Here is a 16,472-nt window from a genome sequence, read left to right as displayed (position 1 = left end):
AGTGTCCACACCAAGATACTTGCCCAACTGGTCACATCATCCACCAGAAGAGACAGAAGTTGCACCCTGTGCAAGATGTTTCTGTGCCACCCATTGATTACTCTGACATCTGAATATTTCTCCAAGATCACTCGAGAAAGTAGCTGAACTAGGAGTTTTGTCAGTCTCGCTGTGAAACTTTAGCATTTGCAATCTTGGAAATGCTGCCAATTAAGTACTGGGAGAACAAAAACCTCATGCTTTATTAATAGTAACATTTACCCACCACCATTCTCCCTCCTTCTGCAGGCCTGACAAGTGAACCAAATGAATTACCTTTTCCAAGAAAGTGAGGAAAAACACTGCTAGCTCCCACAGTCTAGCCCAAGCTGGTGGGGTACCCAGGTGGGGTACCTGGGTATGGCCAGGTCACCCTGCTAATCCAGAATTCCCCTGTATTTATCACCTCTTGATAGGAATTGAGTATCCCAGAAATTACCTCCAAAATTTCTGAGGCGGCAACTGATTTAAAAGACTAAAAGAATTCAGGAAAGTCATAGATTTCAAGACACCAAGATTTCCATCTCAGCACTGGACTGTTCTAACCTCTCATCTGCATGGCTTGGACTGCCGAAAAACCAATCTACATTTAAAAGGCATTGTGGTGGTTTGTGTTGCAGCTGTAACATTTAGACACAGTCTGTGTTTATATAAACAATTATTACGTATCTCTATATATTACATAACAAGTGCCATAACAACTGTTAACAAAACAATGTATACTTTCCACCTCTGTTCATGTTAATTCCAACACAGCAATACTTATCAGTGAATACTGAAATACAGACTTCCAGCCCTCAATCTATAGCACCTGATTTGCACTGAAAACGCTTCTGCAAGACAGTCATGTAAAAACTCTTTTCAGGCTAGAGCACTTTTTGGTTCTATTTCTCACTACAACTTGCTTGAAAAGCAGTTCAACTGATTAGGAGGGAAATTAATATGTGTCCTCCGATTTCTTGGCTCTTCTGTTTCCATCAAATTCCTATGTTAGTAACCAAAACTAGCAACTTATTCCCTCTAGAGCTCTGCCAAAAGAAGGCCCTCTACGCTGACAGTGTCTATTATGAACTTCTATTCAAGAGCCCAAAAGACATACGAACATAGACATTCTTGTATAGGTTTGAAATTCTTTCTTAGTTTGACTGCAAGGAATCTTTCTTCTAAAGAAAGGATTTTACTTGGGAGACTAACTCCTGCAGTACTGTAATGAACTACTAACCCAAACCAAAAACCTTACGAATTAAAATTAAGCCTCTCTTTATACACTAAAAGCTATGTCTAGAAGATGTATTCCTATTGTAAAGCTGACTTCTTATTGTCTGACTTTAGGACCTCTAAGATGTCTCTATATAAGCTCTACCACCTTTAAATAATGTGATTCTGTAATAAAAGCCATACTATAGAATGGCTAGCTTTTCCCTCCTATAATTCTTATTCAACCAAGGACTTAGTGCCAATAGATTTTATTTGCTGATCCATGTCAGATTAATATGGACTTGACAGGCAACATCTCCACAGGCAGAAAATCAGAAAATCTGTTTCTTTGCCCTTACAGTCAGACCCACAAAAGAAAAAAGGCCAGGTCCACTACAGTATTAGTTTGAAAACATCAGATCATCCATCAAGTGTTCTGCCTCCCTCTGCGGAGCACCGCTGAGAAGCAGAGTGTTGCCAATGGCACTTCTGCCATGCACAGCAGGACAAATGCAGGGATCTGCTTCAATCTCCTGAATACCCATCCTAGCCCATGATTTCACAGTTGTTTTAAACCAACAGGTATTTACAGCCCTGCTGAAATGGAGGATACCCAGCACATCCTCGACCACCTAGCACACACCAGTGTCAATGACCTCGTGCCAATCCCGGTCAACGGATTGATTTGGGTGAGCAATGTTTTGCTTGTGGATGGACTAGTTTTCAGCCAGATGACCCAATTCACAACATCACTGTACAAGTTATTCAGCGCCCACAATGGAAGCAAAGAAAAATGTCCAGATGCAAAAGGGCAGGAGAACGTTTTCTGGCAGCAATGCAGCTTTATGACAAATTAACAGTGACCACGATACCAAACCTTCCAAAGTGGGAACTAACGACTCCTCCCACATTTGGACCCCTTTATAGGGAAAGAGGAGTATGACTCACATTGCTCTACAACTCCTGCCAAGTTCTAATATGGCATACATCTCTAGTAGTTTAATCTAGTAAACTTCTACCATGTCTCTTGCTGTGAAGTTAAGGTCAAAGAACTACCTAGTTTGTATTAGAAATACTTAACCATAAATGTCACTTCTCACAAACACATTAAGTCCCCTTTCCCCCCCCTTTTTTTTGTGCAGAAAGTGGTAATCAGCTAGTGATTGGAGTCAGTATCTTTGATCTGAGTGCTAGTCACCTAGCAGCAAATGCACTTCCGAAATCACTCCTACAGCCTTTAAACTTTCCACCTCTTGAAACCAACGAATTTTCAGTTAGCTTGGCTATGGTAGGGAGGAACGCAGAAAACAACCCAGACTTCTCACAGCAAACAGCTTCCTTCAAAAAGCCTTTAAATGTATGTTTTATTCATCTTTAAGAAGTGAAAAAAGTTTAAGCCAAGTTTGTTCTGTAGAACATGTGCTCCAACAGAAACAGGAAAAAGTAATCTCTATTAGTAGCAGAGAACTCAAAGACTGTAGAGTCTACTTAACTGGATTCCACAGAAAGCATTTTTAGGCAGGGCTGTGGCTCTCATCTCAGTGCCAGCAGCCAAGGCTGGAAGCTTGTTTACATGGTCATAGTTGAAATGTTCTAAGAAAGCAGGAAGATGCTACCATGAAAACAACAGGCTTTGTTTTGGGGTTATTTGGGGTTTTTTCTTGCTTAAGGGGAGTAGGAGGGAGCTGAGGTAAGCTCCTGCAACAGTTTGCATCACAGAATCTCTACAAGCTGTCCTGTACCTGAATTCAGACCAGGAACATATTACAAAACTCCTCCTTGATGAAAAATAAATTTTATATAGTTACCTCTTAAAAGGACTTAAGTGAACTTAAGTTCATGCCTCCTTTTTTACATCGGTCTCAAACCATGTATTCTGCTGTTGTAACTAAATCCAACTGAATCAAGGTCTGAATTTGAAGTCAGAAAGTTAACATCATAAACCTAAGACTTCTCCCCGTGCCATGCAGCCTGGGAAGGACTTGTGGATTAAGTTCAAAACTCAGCTTCTAAAAGCTTATTTCAGATCAACTTTTTAAAACTTAGTATCTTAGTTGATACTGAAAGCTTATCTTAAGACTTCCCTAGTTCGTCCTTGGTTACTATTCCACAACTGGTGTTGGGAGAAGGCGGCACAAGAGGCAGGAAGAATTTCCACATAAGGAGAAAGCAATACCCTGCCTCTCACAAATGCAAAGTTTTACCATTACTTTGAACAAATTAATACTTAGATGCTAAATGCCTCTTAAATATTTCCAGCGCTTCATGTCCCTCCTGCTGACGGTATCCTACAACAAGTATGGCCATATACTTTAGGAAGTATTAGAAGCATACTTAGTTTTTACTTAAGAAGGTATTAAGCTTTCAGATGACATACCACTCACCTCCCAGACCACAGAATAACCTAAACAAATAGATTTCTTGTTGTTAACTTGCTCTCGGGGTAGCAACAGTCTCACAAAAGCATTCCAGTGGCTGGGCTGCTATTAAGTGTTACTTGTTTGAGGTATTCCACTGTGAAGAACTTGGTGGGTGTGAAATCCACCTACTTGGCTACTGCTTGCCAGCTATTATTTACGTACATTAGGGCGCAGGATTAAGGCTATTTCTGCAGCCTTAAGTTCTGACATAGTTGGACTAAGCAGTCAAACTGGGAAATAATTTGTTGCAGGGAAGAGGGGGGAAAGACACGGAAGATCCCCCCGTACTCACAACAGCCCAGTCGGTCTCGGGGACAGGCACCAGCCCTGTCAGGCCCACGGAGGGGGAAGAGCGGCCGGCACTGCGACCCGGCCCGGCCCTGTTCCCGGGAGCGGAGCCGTCGCCGCCATCCAGCGACTCTCGGCCAGGCCTCGCTCCGAGAGACCCGCTCCCTCACCGCGAGGCCTCGGCTCCGGCCGCCCCCGCCGCAGCCGGGCTTCCCTAGCTCGGGACCCCGCCGGACCCGGGGCGATGCCGCGCTGGGAGGGAAGGGCTGCGGCGGTCTTCTCTGCAGGGGGAGAAGCCGGAGGCGGGCAGGCCGCTATCCCTGCGCCGTGTTCGGGGCGCCCGCCGCCGCGCCGGGAAGCTGCTGGAGCCGCGGGGTGTGAGGGATGCCGGGGCTGCTCGGACCCCGCACCGATGGGGGCACGGAGGGGGGGGAAAGGCGGGCGCAGCGCGCCGCAGCCTGAGGGCAACGCGGGGAGGGGGCGGCGCCGCCGGGAGGTGACACGAACCCCGCAGGAGAGGGGGGGGCACCGCGTCGCAGGCCGGCGGCTACGGGCGAGGCCCATGCCAGCTTGCAGCGGTGAAACGCAGCCGTGACCGACCTGTCAGCAGGAGGGTGGTAAGGGCGCCTCCGCTGTGCGGCCAGGGCCCCGCCGCGCAGTACCGCATGGCTCCCCGCTCCTCCGCCTGCTGCTGCCGCCACCACCGCCGCCGCATCCTCCGCGCCGTTCCGTGCCACCGCCGCCTCGCCCCGCGGCGGCCGCAGCATCCTCCCCGCCCCGCCCCGCCGGCGGTCTCCTGGCAGCGCGGCCGCCCCGCGGGGCATGCCGGGAGGAGCCGCCCGCCGCACCCCGGCCGCGGCGGCCATGTTGGGGGGGAGCGGCGGGCGAAGGAATTGGGCTGCTCGGTGCGGGCTTGTTAGGAAGAGCCGCTTCCCCTGAAGGCGGGGTAAAGCTGGTTTGTGAGCTGCTGGCAGAGTGTCCTGCCAGGGGACGGCACTAGGAGAGGCGAGCGCAGCCTTGCGGTGCGGTGCGGTCCGGTCTCTATCGCCTCAGGCCCGCGGTGCGAATGTGGCAGGAATGAAGTCGCGGTGACGCGAGGTGCTGTTGATGCGCCAGGTGGGGAAGGCGAGGAAAGGCAGCGGTTTTGGCACCTGCCTGCCTACCTCTGTGCCCTGCCGTCGCTCCCTTGAAGCCAGGACCCGCGCAGCAGGGCAGGGTACCTCGCAAGCTTCCCTGGTGCACACAGGCGTGGTGTGCTCATGGAGCATGTGGCTTAAATCCTTTCAGCATCAGTTCTCTGAACATCTTGCTGGTTTTTAAGGTTTTGTCCCCATTCTACATGTAGATACAAAGTGGGTTTTTTTCTTTTTGATTTTCAGCAGCTGCACCTGCAACTAAGGGTGGTGTGAGTAAGGTGCTTGGAGGGGGTAGTCAGGGGTCCAAGCTCCAGGCTCCCATGAGCTAGGACAGTATTTATGCCACTGCAGAAACAGATCCCCCTGTGTATGAAGGAAGAATGTTGTCAAATACAGTTCTTGGCAGTGGTGATGTATTTTGTGGGTAGGTGTATGTATATGTCATATATACCACTTAAGACACAGCAGCATGTAAATACAGTGGGTTTTTTAGGGAGCTGCAGTCTCTCAGCTTTCTGTGTGGGTATATATGAATGTAGTCCTTGTACTACAGCTACATATAGAACCATATCTAGAGCCATGCCGGCTGTTATGTACTGTTCAGTAGGTTTGATTAACTTGTTATTTAAACTTGGAATTTAGGGCAGTTATGCATGGGAGGGTAGCTTTTTTGACAAACACTTTGTAAAATGTTTTGTTGGATAGTCTAGTATAGAAGTACATTTAAATAGGGCCAAGGCTTGGTTGGAGAGTTTCTGTGAAATAGTTGCTTGGAATTGCATAGAATGCAGTTGAAGATCTAAAATTTTTTTGCATTCCACAACTAAAGCCCCAGATCAACACATAGATGTTTCTATTTTTATTTTCTCCTTCCGGTAGCTTGTCATGTTTGATATTTGCAAATTGCAGTAAGTCTTCCATTATCCATGGAAATGACCTTCCCACCTTTGTTCTGTGTACAGAATTTTGATTTCTCATGAAATTTCATAAGCATTTCCACTCTTGCGAGACAAATGCATTTGGGAAATAAAATAACAATAATTGTATGCTTTTAAGGTTTGGAAGGAAGAAATATAATCTGGCCTACTCGAATTGTATTGACCCTACTGAACTCTTTATAAGCAGGGGGGTGGTGGGGGGGATGGCGTCAACTGTAGAAGACTATCCTATCTGACTTGAGTCTTGTTACAGCTCTAATTTTCCATTAATCCATCTGATAAAGGGGAACTTCACATAGCAGTAGAGAAGTTCCACCTGATAGTACAGTGCAAAATGCTCTGGTGTTTTAGTCAGCTTTTTATCCCAGATAAAGGATTTTTTATTCTCTTCCCACTGAGGCTTTATCTCAGAATTTATTCACGTTTTTGACGACATAGAGCAGAAACCACAATCCATCATTTACCTCTGTCTAGAAGTGTCATGGCACTCTGAAGTTATGTATGATTTTTTTGTGTTCATTCCCTTGTTGGAAGCATACAAAGCCATGCAGGTGCAGCTGTGCTGTAATGATCTTGGTTAACTAGTTCATCCTGTAATGGTAATGTTTAGCCTAACGAGTAAGAATACTGGTAGCTTTCCAACAGTAATTTTTACGCTTTTTATCAGTGTCTGAATTTGTAAACATCTGGACTGTCATCAACTTATTAATTACCATTTTCTCTCCAAATATTATCATGTTGAGATGTTATTTCTATCGACACTATAAAACTGTCAGTATCAATTTTTTTAATAGACTAGCATCAGTGTAGTAGTGCACAGGGCTCTGTCACATCTGCAAAGAAGGAAGGCTACCTTTACCCAAAACATGTTTGTGAGATAAACCACAGGACAAGAAATGGTTATGTGTCACTGATAGGTAAAGAAGTGCCACAAGGGCCTGCCTTGTCCCACTGCTTCCTCCACAGCAGCCCTTGTGCGTGGGTATCTGTCTCTTTTATGTTAGTGTATCATGAGGCTGGGATGCCAAAGCTTACAGCAGTGACCCAGCCCTGCAAGACAGACTTTGACTTCCCTGAGAAACTTTGGGAAATGCTCTGCACTTACAAGAATTCTTGCGAATTCTTAAGTTTAAGAATTCTTACATTCATAAAATGGAGTGATAGGGGCAAAACAACTCATTGAAATCAGCCACCAGTGACTTCATATGGGTTAGAAATACCCCCTCTTTTTCCTTGTGCTGTAATTTAACTGTAATAGAAATTAATAGAAAAGGATGCAGTAATAACACATTCTTACAGAAATTGCTCGATGTTCCATATATAGTGCATTTGCTTTGGCATGTAGAAGAGCTGGCTTCTGACACTTACTGTAATAGTTTTTAGCTCATTTTTTTTTTATTTCCAGAGCATAAAAGCCTCATTTTTTAGGGATGAGACAGTGGCAATTACGGTTTCCCCATGCATTCTGCAGGCTTAGTTCAAAGGTTTATTTAGTTTTTCAGATGTGTTTGGCAGTGAACTTCATGCAGAAGGAATATGAAGTAATCCATTTGCCTCTGGTTTATAGAGCACAGGTGCTTCCAGGTGATCTTCATAGACATTGAGTGCTCACAAGTGTTCAGTGCTTCTGAAAATGGTTTTTTTTTTTTTTTTAAGGCACTCATGAGGAAAATACTTGTATGTATGTATATAGCATTTAGTGAGGTTAGCAACTATTAGACCAAGTTATTATGTAAAGCATAAAAAAGAAAAATTGTGCTTCTTGCTCCAGGTTGCAAATCCTGAGACTTTTGTAATGCCACCTTTCATTACATTCCAAGGATTCTTCCTTCTTTTGTACTTCTGTCTTTCTGATGTTTCCTGGAATACTTTGGGCATATTAATGTGGTAATTTGTGACTAAAGTGTGCTGCTAGTTTTTATGCGGTGTTTGCATGTTTTGTATGCAGCAGTGCTACAAGACACTATATACAGCAAAAAAATTCTTCAGAAATGAGGGCCTTAATACTATGTTAAATGCACCCAACTGATGCTTATTGAAACAAAGCACATTATTCAAAATTGACTTTGAGAGTTGAACAGAAATAGATTTTTGAGCTGTGTTTAGCTGATTTAGACCATGTATTTTATCTTTTATTGGAATTTTAAATGGTCAAGAGGTGCTCAGAAGACTGAATTAGTAGTAGTTTTCTCTAGAATTTGGCATGTATTTTGGAAAATACTGTGTGTTCAGAGAGTGAACATTGTATATATCCAAATATGGAAGTGATAAACAAGACCAAATGGAAGGAAAAAAGAAAACCTTGGAAGAACTAAGAAGTGCACTGTAAGTTAAACCAGCCCACAGGCAACTTCAGTTTGCTGAACCAGCACATGTACAGCCAGTAGCTCTGTGTGTCAGTGACTTCAGCCTTACTATAGAGGTTATAGTTGCACGTCTGAGTAGTTCTTGTGGCTTTGCAGACTGCCCCTGGAATATGGGTTCTTGTTGACATCATAGGAGAGTTTTCACTCTATGTACAAACAGCCTGTGTTTGCCTCTTTCTCCCTCTTCTGGGCACTGCTGGGCATCAGGGAGTGAAACAATATCGAGGTGTGCTTTTCTTCTATGAGAGACTTCAGTTTCAAACATCCTTGCTGCTGGGTGCTCACTGATGGCTCATACCTTAGTTTAAAATAAAAGTATTGACTGTGATTTCTGCCACACAATTTTTCCTATGGTCAGAGCTTTTATGGAAGATGTTGGTTCAAAGACTTAATACTAATTTCTAGCTGTGTTTATAACTAAAAGAAAGAAAAATGGCTGTGCAGTGTTAAGTTTTGGTTTTCTCCCCTTGCTCTGTGTTGGGAAGGGCTGCATCTCGTAGAATGATACAGAGAATAAATGCTGCACATACACTGATTCATCTTGGGGCAGGGGGGAATAGTACCAGAACCATTATCTGAATTTCTTAAAATGTCTGTCTATAGTACTCAGATTAGTGGGCTACTTATTCCAGTGTAAATATCTCTAAATTAATATTTTTCTCATCTTTCTGTGAGCTCTGGCATTCCTAAATCTCTAGGGTTTAATTTGGTTTAATTCCTTGTAAATTCTGCAGAGAGTACTTAGTCTGATGACTAAATTAGTTAAAATTCTGAACTAATTATTATGTCTTCATTGTTCATCAGTTCTTAAGTTATCTGCAAAAATTCCTTCAATCAGCCTTTTCTGTAATCCACATCAAGACAAACCTCCCTCACCCAGGAAGGTGAGAGTGGGTGTCTGTTCAAAAGTGTACGTGAAATACAGTTATCAGAGTTAATGGATGAAAAATGAGAACAGCTAAATTCTGCTAATAAGTGGCTGCCTAGAGCTGTGCACCTTTTGTGGATAATATAACCAAGAACAGTCCTCTCTACTTGAGAGGTCCTGCTTGTAGAAACAAGACTACCTATACTCTGAATTATTTTTTTTAAATCTTTTTAGCTGAGCATAGGCCCTGGAGTACAGCTGCATGACAGTACAGTCCCCCTGCATGCACAGAAGGGACTCAGAAGGAATTACTGGAGGAAATGGTGCGCCAGATGGACACATCAGCAAATGCAAGTTGTGAGTAAATCCTTATCTCTGACAATAGGATTTTTAATTAAGGTGTTTTTTCTGTGCATTAATGTCCATCTCTTCCACCTTGACCAAATAATTAATTACAAAATTTACCGGAAAGGGATGATAATATCCTAGAACCAGGATTTGTAGAAACCGTAACTTGGTGTGGTGGTTTGACCCTGGCTGGAGGCCAGACACCCACCAAAGTCACTCTGTCACTCCCCTTTTCAGCTGGACAAGGGAGAAAGGAAATATGTAGAGAGGCTCAGGAGTGGAGGTAAGGACAGGGAGAGATCATTATGCAGTTTGCATAATGGGCAAAACAGACTCAACACAGAATGAAGGAAAGTTGGCATGGGTTGGTCTCTCCATGGGCTGCGGGTTTTGCTGCCAGGAGCTTGCTCCAATGCAGGCTTCCTACGGGGTCACAGCATCCTTCAGGTGTCTCCACCTGTTCTGGTGTGGGGTCTCCATGGGCAGTAGATGGGATCCTTACTGTTGTCATCCATGGGCAGCAGGGGGACAGCCTACTTCACCATGGTCTTATCCACAGGCTGCAGGGGAATCTTTCTCTCTGGTGCCTGAAGCACCTCATCTCCCCCCTCCTCCTTCTTCACTGGCCTTTGTCTCTGCACAGTTTCTTACATCTTCTCACTCCCTTCTCTGGTGGCAAAACGCAGCTGCTTGCATTTGTTTTCTCCTAAATGTGATTCCCAGAGGCACTGTGACCATCACTGATGGACTTGGCCTTGGTCAGCACCGACTCTGGCCTTGAGCCAGCTGGTCTTTGCTCTCTGGGACCTGCAGCAAGCTGCTGGCTGCTTCTTGCAGAAGCCGCCCCTGCAGCCCCCCTTCTCCACCAGAACACAGCCACCAAAACTGTGACATTTAACATCTCTGAAATGTGATCTAGACTGAATGTTGTACGTTCTATTTAGAGGTTTCATGCATGTTTTTATACATCCATGAGACTGTCTGTGAACATAAATCCTTTATTACGTTTGATGCAGTATCTCAGTGGTGCTTTGGAGAAGTAGTTTCCATGTTGGATGGAGCATGTGAATACAAACTGGAGGGCAGAACACACCTAGCAGGAACTCTTGCAAGTGCCAGACCTTGGATGTCAGTATCTCATTGGCCAGATTATGCAACGGGCAGATCCAGCTTCATTACCAGTTCTCTGCCCAAAGAAGCAGAAACACAGGCCAACACTGAACAAGGCGTAATTCCTCTTATGGGGGTAGTAAACGCCCAGAGCTTAAGGCAACAACTTTGAAAAAAGCAAGTTACTCATACATCCTAGGTGATGAATAGAAGAGGGTGTTGGATTTCTATCTGGAGTCAGCTTTTGCCAAGAGTGTGGGAGTTGCAGAAACACCTCAAAGGAGCAGAGCAAAAGCTTGTGACAGATGTGAGTGTTATGTGCAGATTTAAGAAAAGGGTTTGATGAAAAATGGAATGTTTTCAGCCTGAAGGCGTGAAATTTGAGAGCAATGATAAGGGCCAAGGTTTTCATGGAACAAAGAACACGTTTTCTTTCTGTTCCAGAACAAGGTTTGCTTGGAGGAACAGTGAAATACTTGTATATTTTCTGTTAGAAATGTGCTCTCCAGTGTGTTTGTGTGAGGTATTCCCCTATGTGGAGAGAGCCAGGTGCAAAGTGGCTATTTAAGAGTAAACAAATAGTGTGTCACCGAGTACAATAATCAGATTTGCAGCACGGGGAACATGGAGGCTGGAAGAGTGGAATGCAACTGTAGTTTCAGGATTGTTGAATGTGGTTCTGTGCAAACTGAGATCCAAAGGCGTGCCTTATCTAAACCTCTCTGAACTAGTTTTGAGTAGCATGGAGTTCATATCCAGGATCTCAGGATGGATTTGTGTCTTGTGTACATGCGTCTTTGAGAGCAGCAAACATTAAAATTTGTACCCCAAAGAATGAGTACCAGTGGAGCCAGGTGTCTTTAGCTTTGGAGAGAAATGCCACACATAAACAAGACTGCTCAGGTGACTCTGTTGTTTCACTGCCATGGCTTTGCACATGGAGTGCTTATGTGTTTGGCAAGTAAGCTGTATTTGTTTAGGAGAAGCTAATCATGTATCATGGTGTTGTGGTGTGGTCTGACTAGCAAAGCAAACAACTAGCAGTTGCCAAACCTCTTAGCTTACAAAACATCACAGATCATGAGGGGAAAAATACAACATGAAGAGTTATTGAAATATAGGGTTTCATCTGGAGAGGTAGAGGACCAGCCAGCTAAAGGCAGGTGATCAGAGAAACTAGAAACCAATCTGTGAAGGAACAGCCTATGCAGGCATGGTGGGTTGACCTTGTCTGGAAGCCAAGTGCCCACCAAGCTGCTCTATCATTCCCCTTCTCATCAGGACAGGGAGCAGGGGAAAAATAAGATGGGAAGAACTCATGGATCAAGATAAAAGCAATCTAATAAAGGAGCAGCAAAGGCTGTGCGTGGAAGCAAAGGAAAGACAAAAGATTCATTCTTTACTTCCCATCAGCAGGCAATGTCCAGCCATTTCCCAGGAAGCAGAGCTTCACTACGCATAGCAGTTGCTCTGGAAAACAAATGTAAATATCGAATACCCCCTCCTATACACCCCCTCCCCTTCTTTCTCTCAGCTTCTATTGCTGTGCAGAGATCATATGGTATGGGGTATGCCTTCTGTCACTTTGCTGTGCTGGCTCTGTCCCTTCCCAAGGTCTTGCCCATCCCCAGGCTACTGGTGGGTGGGATGTTGGAGAGACAGCTGTGATGTGTGCCAGCACTGCTCAGCAGTCACCAAAACAGGGGTGTGTTAGCAGCCCCCTGGTCACTACCAATACACAGCACAGTGCTGTGGGGCTGCTGTGGGAAAAATTATCTCCATCTCAGCCAGACCAAACTCAACAGGGTCTTGTCCTCTCATTGATTTCAGTAAGAACTGAGAATTTAGCACTCTGGAAAATCACATATTTTCAAATTTAGGGCTCCAAAGAGTGAATGCAGTAGTCTTTTTCTGGGAATTCATGTTTCAGGATTTTCACTTACCAATCCTGGACAGGCTATTTGATTTCTCTGGGTAAGGTTTTCATATCGGATGATAGTAAATCGGGTGAATGCTAAAATACCCAAGGCAGGTGAAGGATATAGTTACAGCAGTGGACTGCAAATCGTGCTTTTATCTAGTGAATGGAGCATGACCACGGTAAGCAGTGGATGCTGTTAAATCTGGGCCTATAGTAATAGGAAAGAGGAGAAGGAAAGGGCGATACAGAAATCAGGACTCCTGCAATCCTTACCTCTAGAAGGGTTTTGAGCAGGATAAAAAGTTTTCTAGTGAAGCCAGATTTTCTTAATTGCCAGATTTCTGGATCTAGTCTTTTCCATACAAGCTGCAGGTATATTCTGCTTCAGGTCTATAGGATTCAAAATTCATCTTTTCACCTTCTTCTGCAGTAGAAGGAAAGTGTGTTCTGACTCTTCTTGGTTTCCTTCTGTAATGCTTACATGGAAATAAGCTACAGCTTCCTGGCAGCCCACTGTTTTTGCCTTCACACACATGCAAAGGTTATGGATTTTGTGCGCTCATATTTTTTGGTTTTGCCAAGGAAAGTTGGACCAGATGATCCTTGAGGCCCTATCCAATCAGGTATTCTATGATTCTATGATCTTTCTGGATTTTTTAATGCAAAAAGCTGAGTGTTAAACTCTTAAAACAACATCAGGATAAGAAATCTGACCACTAGAAAGTATTACTATCTGAAAGTCCTGGTTTCACAAGTGTTGTCATGTAGTCATTCCAAATAAGATCTATAATGGATTCCTCAGGTTTTTATAAGAATTCTTTTAAGCATTTTCCCATTATTTTCCAATAGACCCTAGCTGTCTTTTGGTTTAAAGTAATTTGCAAGAGATTGAACTTAAACACAGCATTATTACAGATTTTTAAGTCAAATTGTGGTCGTGATCTGTCATTTCTGTAGTTTTTGCATTGTTAGCAAATCTGGGTTTGAAATGAGGTTGAGTTTCATTGTTCTGAAGTGTTGTTCTGCACAATGAAAGTCTTGATCTGTGCTATTTTCTCCTACGAAACAAATTCAATGCTAACACATACCATAGATATAAAGCTTCTTGATTTAATATTATATGTTGTTTTTGCTGACATTCTGAATATTTTACGTGGTTTGCTGTAGTGTAAGACCTCCATTTCCCACAGCAACTCTGAATTATTTTGAAGATGTTTTGAAATCTTTAGCACACATATATCTTTGTCCCATGTGATTAGAACTTTTATCTTTAAATCTTTGTTGCTTCTCTTCATATACTTAAAACTCAACCTTAATTTTTGCGTAAATTTTAGAACAGAAAAGTTCAAAATAATAATCCAATTTTTAATTATGAGTTCTTTGTCAATCTTTTCCTTCTTTAACTCTACAAGACAGTGCATGTTCTGTGTTGCCTTAAATATATAAAAGGTACCCTGCAGGCTTCAATGTATGCCCAAAGAAATGGTTTTACTCTCTTGTGTACAGATTTGCAGTGAGTACAGAACAATATTTAGATCTCTCTGCTTGTCTCTGTGCAATCTCTCATCTTTTCTCTTGCCACTATTCTACTTTCATTTTAAAGAAGCATCTTTGTTTTTGTCTGTGTGTTTCTCTGATGGTAATGCTTTCCTGTGAGGTTTTGGTTGAGATAGAGCTTTCTTCATAGCAGCTGGCATGGGGCTCTGCTTTGGATTGGTGCTGTAACAGTGTTCATAACACAGAGATGTTTTTGTTATTGCTGAGTAGTGCTTACAAAGAGCCAAGGACTTTTCCCAGACCACAGTCTGATACCTTAGCCTGCCTCTCCAATCTGTTTTGGGATTTTTTCCCTTGCTTTTAATCCTTCTTTCCCTTTCTCCTTCTCCTAGAGGAAACTGAACCATCTCGCCATGTCAAGATTTCACAGCGAATTCATAGGAGTCTCCCAGGCTTGTCATTGTGCTGTCATCTTGAGAAGAGGAGAGACCTTTTGTCAGCACTGTCCTAGCTCTGATCTTGTCATGAATACCTGCAGCAAGAAGGCTATTGCTAAAAGATTCTGGCAAGCAATGCAACAGGTTGGCCCAGCATGGCTCTTTGCAGGGTGAGTGTTGCAGATAAATGGGTTGCTGTTTAAACTAGAAGGGATGTGTCCGGGAAGTTAGAGGTGCCATGCCCACAAGTGAAGGATGTGATGCATAAGGCATGTCCACATCTGCAGTGTGAACTGTGAAAGGGCTCTTAGCATGTGTGTTTAAAGGGCAATAGGTCACTGTGAACAGCTCTTCTCTACCTTACCGGAGTCTGTCTAGTTACAGTAGGAATTTACTTTGCTTTACTGGAAATGTCCTTCTTGAAAATTCATCACCAAACATTAGAGGATGGCTTTTGTTTTTCTTCAGTGACTACTGATGTCCATCAAATGGTAGTGTCTGCCAGCCTCTGCTGTGTGACAGGATGTACTGTACCCTGAGCTTCTTATTTCTTGCCACATTTCTTCAGAAAATCATGTGAGAGGTGGTTGTAGAGGGAACTGAGTGTTGCATATACCTGTTCTCCAGGTTAGATTGTACCCTTTAGTACTGCATAGACAAAATGGGAGGATTCCTGAGATGAGACAAGCTATGACTGTCTCGCATGTGAGGAAGGATTGCAAGTGTGAGAGTACCAGCTGGAAGCAGTATGTGCTAGGTAGGGGAGGGCAGGTGTGAATGCACAGAGGAGGGAAGATAATACATTTGGAAACTGACCATGTTAAACTTCTGTACTAAACAGTATCTCCATAATTTTTAAATTTTTTTTTAAACTATGCACAGGGCCCCCTTTTTGGGGTAGGGCTGGTCTTTCAAGATACTGTAGTTTGGCTACTGTGAGGAGGGAGTTGTACGCCCAGAATGATGGTGGGAGGGGTTGGTGCCCAAGTTTTGAGCATTAGCCTGACTCATTTGTATTTTTCATCCTTTCAGTGGTCCACTCCCTTTCTCTATATTCTTATGAATACGCCCCTTGTGTCACTCTGGTTATGTGGGCCTGATGGAGTGAACTAAGTGAATGAAAGTCTCAAGCACCATGTATCTTGTTTATTTGCAGTACGGAAGGTGACAGATCTGTTTATCAAGCCAAAAGGTTTTAACCAATAGACAGATAATAACTTTGCCAGTAAAATAGTAAGCTGTACACAACCTGGGGAATATTCTGGAACTCAAGAAAAACAGTGATTCCAAAACTGTTTCTTTCTTTTACAAGTTAGGAAATGGAATCCTAAAAATAAGTGTAAAGATAGTAGATGCTCTGAAGCAGATCAGTCATTCCTGCAGCACAGGATTTTCCTACCTATTGTAGTAACCATGTATGTTAAAATCTACAGAGAAAAGTCCAGAGCACATGAAGACAGAGCAGAGAGGTATTCAGTGATGTGACTTGTATGACATCACACTACCTTGTAAGGAAGGGACCAGACAGAAAGCAGAGCTGAAGTATTTTAAACTCCAGCCCAGTTATAAAGAAGTGTCTTTGTACACTGACGTGGTTGTGCATTTAAATTTTGGGTTTGGGTTTTTTGTGCCACAGTGCAGGGGAACACATTTGCCCTCCTTGGTTTTTTAAAGTTGTTGGATCCTTGTCAGCCTACCTGGTGGTGGGAGTTTTGGGGCAGTGTCATACACAGAAGATTTTTGACAGTGGTTTGTTGGGTTTTTTTTTCAGTAAGGCACAAGTAGCTTCATTTGAAACTACAAGCTTAATTACAATACAAGAAGATAAATTTATATTTTATTGTGAATACACAATTTTATAAAGGCTAGACCATGTAAATTGCCTGTGTGAAGAATAAATGTGAAAG

At 43.3% G+C, this 16,472-nt stretch overlaps 1 protein-coding gene across 1 annotated transcript in view; it reads right to left on the bottom strand.

The window, feature by feature from the left end:
* The window catches only part of SGCE (sarcoglycan epsilon), a gene marked incomplete at its 5' end in the record, with an annotated part of 29,407 nt that extends 24,748 nt beyond the window's left edge, over positions 1-4,659 (bottom strand). The window contains one exon of the mRNA XM_084260431.1: positions 4,545-4,659. Coding sequence (XP_084116557.1) covers positions 4,545-4,659 — 115 coding nt within the window. The remainder of the gene's footprint in view (positions 1-4,544) is intronic.
* Between the last annotated feature and the right edge of the window lie 11,813 nt (positions 4,660-16,472).

This window comes from Gallinula chloropus (genome assembly GCF_964237585.1).
Source record: "Gallinula chloropus genome assembly, chromosome: 2".
In the NCBI taxonomy this organism is placed as follows: Eukaryota; Metazoa; Chordata; class Aves; order Gruiformes; family Rallidae; genus Gallinula; species Gallinula chloropus.
Note: the sequence above shows the minus strand (reverse complement) of the source record. Positions and strands in the feature narration are given on the sequence as shown.